At 32.5% G+C, this 8,911-nt stretch overlaps 1 protein-coding gene across 3 annotated transcripts; it reads right to left on the bottom strand.

Annotated features, from left to right (window-relative positions):
- Nucleotides 1–2,744: 2,744 nt before the first annotated feature.
- Nucleotides 2,745–8,660, bottom strand: LOC114319767 (WEB family protein At5g55860). Of its 3 annotated transcripts, XM_028266812.2 has the most exons (4): nucleotides 7,984–8,660; nucleotides 7,703–7,806; nucleotides 5,311–5,514; nucleotides 2,745–4,742 (listed from the first exon to the last, which is right to left on the bottom strand). In XM_028266812.2, exons 3-4 carry the CDS (start codon nucleotides 5,479–5,481, stop codon nucleotides 2,994–2,996), a joined length of 1,920 nt encoding a protein of 639 aa, XP_028122613.2. In that variant the 5' UTR covers nucleotides 5,482–5,514; nucleotides 7,703–7,806; nucleotides 7,984–8,660; the 3' UTR covers nucleotides 2,745–2,993. The 3 variants fall into 3 exon arrangements, with proteins under 3 accessions (XP_028122613.2, XP_028122615.2, XP_082736399.1); XM_028266814.2 differs by lacking the exon at nucleotides 7,703–7,806; XM_082880273.1 differs by lacking the exons at nucleotides 7,703–7,806; nucleotides 7,984–8,660 and having other exon boundaries at nucleotides 5,311–5,626.
- Between the last annotated feature and the right edge of the window lie 251 nt (nucleotides 8,661–8,911).

The following is an 8,911-nucleotide window of genomic DNA, read 5'->3' as shown; positions in this document are numbered from 1 at the left end:
CATGACTGGTTTGTGGTGGTTGGGAGACTTTGGTCAATCAATCTGATGACCTGACACGTGTCAATCAAGGACTTTTTTTTGGTCTAAACTTTAAATTTTTTTCTACATAAAGGCCCAGTTTGTTTCGTTGGATATAATATGACGTGGGATTTAGTCAGGATATATAATGAATAGGATATAAATATTGGATAGTATATCCCTCAAGTCATGTTTGTTGACTTGATATATAAGATTGGATATATGTTATGTATTTTTGTTTTACAAAATATATTATGGGATATAACAAGTAATTTTCAATATTGTCCTCATAATATTATATTAAATTAAATTAAATTAAATAATATTATATTATATTAAATTCAAAATTTATATTAAATTAAATTCAATAATATTATATTAAATTAAATTAAATTAAATAATATTATATTATATTATATTATATTCAAAATTTGTATTAAATTAAATAATATTATATTAAATTAAATTCAATTCAATAATATTTATATTAAATTAAATTCAATAATTATATTATATTAAATTAAATAATATTATATTATATTAAATTAAATTCAATAATATTTATATTAAATTAAATTCAATAATTATATTATATTAAATTCAAAATTTTATATTAAATTATATTATATTAAATTCAATTCAATAATATTATATTAACTTAAATTAAATTAAATAATATTATATTATATTATATTATATTCAAAATTTGTATTAAATTAAATAATATTATATTAAAGTAAATTAAATTCAATAATATTTATATTAAATTAAATTCAATAATTATATTATATTAAATTAAATAATATTATATTATATTAAATTCAAAATTTTATATTAAATTATATTATATTAAATTAAATTCAATAATATTATATTATATTAAATTCAAAATTTGTATTAAATTATATTATATTAAATTAAATTAAATTAAATAATATAATATTATATTATATTAAATTCAATAATATTTATATTATATTAAATTCAATAATATTAAATTCAATTCAATAATTATATTATATTAAATTCAAAAAAATATATTAAATTATATTATGTTAGATATTAAATTGGACTTTTTACATCATATCCCCACCAAGGAGATATGATATAATGGGGGGGATGTGGTATTGTATATCCTCCACTTTTGGGGGATATACAATTCCACCGGATATTATATCCCCTTCAAAAAAAATTACAAACATGGGATATATGGACCCCACCGGATATAATATCCAATCTCAATCTTTATATCCCCCAATCAAACAGGGCCAAAGAGAAGAAAAAATTCAGCTTGTTTGGTTTCGTTTTTCTAAAAACAGTTTTCAAAAAATTTTACTTTCTTATTTTTCGTATTTTTTTATTTTTAATAAATTTTTTTAATATTTTAAATAATTTTTTTAATTTTTAGATATACCTAACATAAATATATTTAAAAAGTAAAACATTTATGAAAATAAACCTTTTAAAAATTCACTAAATACTAAAAATACAAAAAAAAAATACGAAAATTCAGTACATTTTTTATATTTTTATGTATTTATTAATTTTTTAAAATATTTTTTCACAAATTTTTTACTTTTTAAATACTTTTAAGTAAGGTGCATCTAAAAAACTAAAAAAAAAATGTTTAAAATTTTAAAAATATTCACTAAAAACAAAAAAGCACGAAAAATAAAAAATTCAATTTTCAAAAAACTTAATCCAAAAAATTCAAACTAAACAGACTGATCGTGATTTCTAATATTTTACCAGAGCCTTTAAGGTTATTTTGAAATTTGACTACTTTTAATTAATTTTTTGACTTAACATGAAAAAAATAATGGTAAAATAAAACTTAGAGTCAGTTCTTTTCTTTTTTTTTTATTGAAAAAAAAAAAAAGGCTCAGTGGTGTCATCTTGGCCCAGTTGGGCCCTAGGGCAACCACACGCCGCCCTGTTGGGCCCTAACCCCGGGGTATCCGGTTGCCAGCTAGGAATTAACCCCTACCAAGTGAGGGACCCACCACGAGAGCACCAATGGAGGGCAACCACACGCTACAGCAGAAGATAGGGTTCGAGGGGAGTATGAGCGTGTTCTCAAGAGAGATTTCAAACGCCCCTCCCAGGAATCGACCTTGGCTCTCGGCTAGAGAATGTGCCGCATCCTCCACCAGGCCACCAATTCTGGTGGTACTTAGAGTCAGTTCTAAACTCAAATGTAAAAGATTTCTTACCAATTATATATACTATCGTTTCAATAACTGATCTTTAAAAAAATTATTGGATTTAAGATTGAAGATCTCATCACCATATTAAAGTCCATAAGTAATTAAGGTTATTTACACTAGGAATTTTTAAATTATTGAAAAGTATTACTTTAATCCCTTAAATTATAAAAACATAAAAATAAATTCTCTAAATTATTAAAAAGTATTACGTTACCCTCTAAATAATAAAAACATACAAATATCTTTAAGTTATAAAATTATTCAAATTAGACCGTTAATAGAAAGAGTCAAAAAAAAATACGCCAATAATGTAAAATATCAATTTGTATATTTTTATAGTCTATATGAAAGAAAAAATGAAACTTCTCACTAATTTAAAAAATTCATCTGTTCGTTTTTAAAATTTAAAAAATCAAAATAATGCTTGTCAATAGTTTAGAAGAGCCTTTACAAATAACTCAAGTAATTGAAAGAACATATTGAACAGCCCCACTTGGGAGGGATTCTACCCCATTTCCATCTTCTAAAAAACCAAAAAAAAGGTGAATCATTTATACTGAAATCTCCAAGCAATTGTCTAGATCCTAGTCACTCTTCCTACTCTTACAATTGCTTCCATAACTCTTTCACATTCAATATCCCTACCCAAAAACAAACAAGAAAATAACAAGAATTTAATTCCACTTCACTAAAAATGTACAAAACCAAAGCATAAGCATTGTTCCTATCAACCATTCTCAATTGCTCAAAACAGTTTGGCAAACAATATCACAAAGGCTTCTCAGCAGGCAGATAAGACGGTGATCCACCCTCGATTTGATTCTTCTTCCTGTGAAAGACGCCGCCGAGAACAGAAGTTTTCTTTTTTTCCAACTTCCGGGCAACCATGACTTTCTCTGGGGGATTCTGCTTTTGAATCCAGGGGGACGATTTCGATGACATCTCGGTTTCCACGAGAATCCGAGAAGCAGCTTCGGCTACCTTCTTTTTGTCTTCGCGCCACCTTCGTAGCTCTCCCTCCACTGCCTTCTTGGCTGCCTCGGCCATCTCCGCCCTCTTCAGTGTCTCCCGAGTCGCAACTTTCATATCATCAATTTCTTTCCAAGTCGCCTCCAACTTCTTTAGACTCTCATTTTCGCTCGCTTTAACAGCCTCTACCTGAGCCATTGCGGCAGCCACTTTCATTTCGGCTAATTTGTCCGATTCCTCAACTTTCCGGCTCAGTGCCTCAAACTCTTCTCTCGAGATTGTGATCCAGGCCTTGGACTCGGAACTTGAGGCCCGTTCCGCATTAGTTCTCTCGGACAATATTTTGATCTGATCAAGAGCTCTTGCCTCGGCTGCTTTTGCTTCTTCCGCCTCCTCCAATGCAACTCTTAGCTTCTTCTCGGTTTCTTCTAGAGCAATTCTAGAAGCTTCTGCATCCTTTTTCAACTCTTCAACTATCCTCTTCATCTCTTCTGCATCGTGTCTCGCATTTTCGCTTTCTGACGATAAGTCATTGAGGGTTGAGATCATTTTTTCCGAATGACCTCTTACTTTGGATTCTTCTGCCATGGCTGATTCAAGCTCGGACTTACTTTTCCGGAGCTTGATATGCAGATTCCCCGCTACAGATTCTGTTTCCGCTTCCATTTCCTTCACTTCCGAACGCTTTCTCTTCACATTCTCTAGCTCCAGCTTAAGCGACTCCACCGAGCTTCGCAGCGAGCTTTCCTCTTCCGCAACTTTACGAAGCGAGCTGTTAGCACCGTTCAGCTCTGAAGCAACAGTTTCAACGGAATCGAGATCCGAATCCTTCGCATTTCTCATCTCTTTTTGCAAGGCTCCAATCTCAGTCACCGTTTCAGCCAGCTTGGCCTCGAGATCTTTGGTGAGCCCAGGATTGAACTCTCTCTTCAACGCAAGCAATTTCCTCATCGACTCTTCAAGGGTAGCTTTATAAGATTGCTTCTGAACATCCTTCAAAGCAAATATCTTTGCTTGTTCTTGCTTGGCTTGCATCGTTGCAAGCTTCACCAACCCAATCGACTCCTGCACTGCCGTAATTTCCTTAGAAATCTCGCCAACTTTCTCCGCATTTGCTTTGGCCGCACGCTCCGCTTCTTTTGCTTGCTTAAAGGCATCGGCTTTTGCTTCTAGGGTTACATCACAATCCTGACGAATTTGCCTTAGCAATTGTTTTGTAGCGTCGAGTTCAGTAATTGCAGTCACATACTGTTCTCTTTTACTTTCCAAGCCTGGTTTCCAAGCACCATTACTTACCACAGGATAGCCACCACTTGTTTCTTCAAGTTGCTTTGCCCGATCTTTTGCAGCATCTGTTGCCTTGATTGCTGTCTCCTTTGAGTCAGTCACGGTTTCGATCTTTTGGGTTAGATCCTCAATTGTCCTTTTAGCCTTTTCGAGTTCTAAAAGTGCTTCAGCTTTTGTAGTTTCAGCATTGTTCAGTTGTTCCTTGAACTTATTTAACTCTTTCTGGGCCAAGTGAAGCTGTGTCTCTGTTGCTAATACTCTCTGCAGTAAGACATAAAAGTATATGTAAACTGATCAGAACCAACCAAAAGGTCAGTCAATAAATCCTCATTCATTACCCCAAGCCATAGCATAGTCTTTCAATAAGTTAGACTAAAAACAACAACACCTCTTTGAAAACATAATCCCACAAATAAAAATATACCAATTTTAGAAGGAAAAAAAAGTAAAAAACTATCATTGTCCTTGCATGAAAAGATATGTTTCCTTTTCAATTTAAAGATCACCTATCTGGGTGATCTTTTATGATGTATGAATTTTTTGTAAAAATGAAAATGCATAAGTGCCTTATCTTTTGGATTAAAAAAATCATGTTTATCTAAATCTGAATAATAATGTGAAAATTTTGTATACGTGCACAAGCATGCTACAAACTTGTGATAATAACCGGAAATACCACTTCACTAATAACTTTAAGAGGGAATTTTTAAATGAAACTAGAACGAGAACATGCAAAATTTTATTGAAATGATTCACACAACACAAGAAGAAAAATTAAGTCACTGATATAAATGTAGTACATTTTCAAAACTAGTATGAGAAATAATACCTCAGCGGAATGAGGTTTTGTCTTCTTGATGGCGGGTTTTTCTCCTGAAAAAGCGCCTTCACCAAATAAACTGACAGCATCCTTAACAGACTGAAATGGTGCCCTGGTGTCTATCTCTCCAACCTCCACCGTAGGAGAGTCTGTAGTATTTGACCGGTCTTTTGCTACCATAGTGCTTTATTTATTATTTTTTCTATACCCCAACTGTCGAGAATAATCAGAAACATTTGAACACACAGCTAATTTAGAGAAAGGATTACCAAAACATGGATGGTTACTTTAACTGAACAATACATCAAACTCTAAAAATATGCCAAACCAAATATGATAAGGATGATCTGAAGAAATTTAAATAGCAGATACTTATGCAGAAAATGACAGCATTTATACAAATGCTCAACCCAAAAAGAGAAAAAAAGAAAAAGAAGTGAATTCAAGCAAGAAAATATACTTTCATAACAAATGAGGTTTAGTATTGGTTAAGCTCAAGAACAACCAAAGAGGTTCATACTTGAGAAATTGTCATGCACAATGCATATGCTTTCTCAAAGATAAATGGATTTCGCTCACTGAATTGAATTTTCATGCTCAACGTTATCATGTTGTTTGGCCAGATTTGGTGACTTACAGTGGCTCTGTTTTCTTCAGGTGCAATGAGGGATGAAGACGAAGTAATAAAGGGAGACAGGCTTGTTTTGAGGGGATTGAGGTTTCATCGGGTAAAACCTGAAGTGGAAAGTAGATCAGAAGTTTCTTGTAGATGTGGTTGCCTTGGTTAGATCTTCTTCAGGCTGGTAAATCTGACTGTTTGTCTGACATTTACCGGTAAGGAATGTTTTGCATTTTCATTATAACTAGTTACAGAAGAAAAATGATTGATATATCGAATCAGAGTTCCCTTGAATTGCCCGAATTTTGTAAATTGGATGACTAGCTAGACAATCGTCCGGATGACCGGTGCAACCCTTGTCAACCGCGACTGTCATTCTTATTCTTGTATGAATGGTTGGACAACCGGTATACACAAATTCGGACAATTTGGGGAAGCAAAAATTTGGTAGATGTAGTATTATTCATTTACAAAATAAAGTTGCGTAGCCCATGTCAATATGAAATCATCTAGGGTGGGAGCAAATTGTGAATTGGCGTTTGAAAAATTCCCCGAATGATAAAAAGTTTGTCTAGGTTTTTTTTGGCAATTTTACATATTTATAACTAGTGCTACAAATAAATTGAGCTTGCAAGCTCGGCTCGATTCGTTATGTAAACAAACGATCTTGAGTTAGCTTCGCTAGTAACACTCAGCTTGTTTAATTATTTTAAATAATAGGTTAAATATATTATTTTATGTAAGACTATTTTGAGAAGTTAGCTTTTAATCACTTTTTTTGGTTTGTAGCAAAAGCCAAAAGTTGACTTTTTTATTTTTTTTTTATTTAGGAAGTTGGTTTTTAGTTACTGGTGAAATTATAATTTTACCCCTCGTGAGTCAAAATGTGATACATGAGTGAAGTTGTAAATATTTTAAATTAATGGAGATAATTTGATCATTTTATTGTGATTTGACATCATAAACAAATATTAATCAAAAAAGTTAAAAGTAACTTTTTACTAACTTTCTAAATCATTTGTTTCAAAAAGTCAAAAACTTAATTAAAAGTCAAAAAATCACTTTTTACCGTCTTTCCAAAATAAGCAATAGGTCATTGTTTATCTTTCGTGTGGGTATAGACCCTCATTACTTCTCTCTCTCTCTCTCTCTCATGGAAACCACTTGAAAACTCTCTTCGCAGAGGAAAAGAGAAAAAAGTCATTAATTGGATAACGTTAGCTCTGCTGCAATGTCACATATAACACAAATCAAACTGATACCCATTACATGGAAGTTGGAACTGCATGTCTATTTTTAGATTCAGCAATGTTAGGTATCATGAAAATTTTGTAACTTTTAAATTACATTTAGAATAAAACACCACACACTAATCAAGGTAATTCAAGGATCATAAATTTTTCATGATCATTTTCATGACAAAATTTTCATGATCCCTAACTTTTCCCTTTTAGATTAGGCAAAAAACTTTCTTAAAAAAATTATAAGACGCATTTCAAAATCAACAATGATTGATCCCACTAAAAACATCACCACTAATAGCACTAATGCATTAAAAAAGTAAAAAAAAATAAAAAAAATGCAACTCCAAGACCAAAACATCACATCAGTAATGGCGGTACCCACTGCCACCTAATTAGTGGGAGCACTAATTAATGCTCCCAAGCATTTTTCTTTCAAAATAATGAACAAGAATACAAATAGATAGGCATTTCAATTTCATGAGAATAAACCAATATGAAATCTTTTCAGAGAAAGAAACCAAAACAGGGCCATATATACCTGATTAATCCTGTGAATTTCTTAAACCAAATTGACCAAATACAATCCAACGAGATTCTTCAAATAATGTTACTCTTCAAGATTCAAATATGCGATTTTGAATGCTAATTTGAAATCAGACAAACATCAGAGCATCAGATTAGGTAATACCTACCAGCAATTCTCAATTTCACATGACCTCAAAAAGTAAGCAATCAAGTGAACCACTAAAAAAGAAAAGAAAAGAAAAGAAAAGAAAAGCAAAGGTGGTTGAAAAAGTAGGAAAGTGAAGAAGTACAAACCTAATGATGGCTTACTCAAAAACCCTAATCAAGAGTCGTAAACCCCAGAAATCATCAAACTTCAAAACCCCCACCAAAAGCCACAGACTCTGAGAAAGGAAACATTTCTTGATTATCTTCACCGATCTTCTTACTCTCTACCAAAATTCAAAAACCCATTCTGTATCTCTCAAAACCCAACTCAAAAACACCACCAAGAAAACAGTCTTTGGACTCTGTTACACAGTCTCCAAACAATCTGGCTCAAAATTCTCCAAAACCCTTTTGCAAATTTCTACAAAAATTAAGATCAGTTTACTCAAACAATGGTTTCTTGGAGAATTGAAACGGTAAAGACACAGTTTGCAGAATAGAGAGAAACTATATATGTATATATATATATATATAGAGAGAGAGAGAGAGAGAGAGAGAGAGGAGCAGGGAGGACTTTGCTGGGCATGTGTTGTTTTGTTTTCTGTTTCTTTTGTTGAATTGGTTCAGCTTTTTTCAATCTTTCTCACTTTTTGATCGTCTTTGGCACGCACACACACTACACACCAAGTCGTACGTTTGTTTGAATGTTGTTTGTTTCGAACCTTTTTCCTAGCAAAGAATAAATCATTGTCAGAGTATGTATGTGTATGGGTTATCTAGTATTGTTTTGTGGGGGTATTGGGATGGGTCTTCTTGTCTTGTGCACCTATTAATGGACAAGATATGTGCATGTAAAAAAACAACAATGGTAGAGAGGACCCCACAACCCTCTTTGTGATTCACACCATTCATGATGTGGACCCTACACATACATGAGTGGTCCCACACATCATGAATAGTGTAGATCAATAAGGGGGTTGTGGAAGTCCTCCACAAAAGGGGGTCAAACTCATTTTTCGTAAAAAAATAGGATTCTAGCAGCAAATGCATTAGGGTGAAGAGGAAAAAGATAATC

This window comes from Camellia sinensis, chromosome 7 (assembly GCF_055761805.1).
Source record: "Camellia sinensis isolate YWXY chromosome 7, ASM5576180v1, whole genome shotgun sequence".
Classification (NCBI taxonomy): domain Eukaryota; kingdom Viridiplantae; phylum Streptophyta; class Magnoliopsida; order Ericales; family Theaceae; genus Camellia; species Camellia sinensis.
The sequence above is the reverse complement of the archived record's forward strand: the minus strand, read 5'-3'. Positions and strand labels throughout refer to the sequence as shown.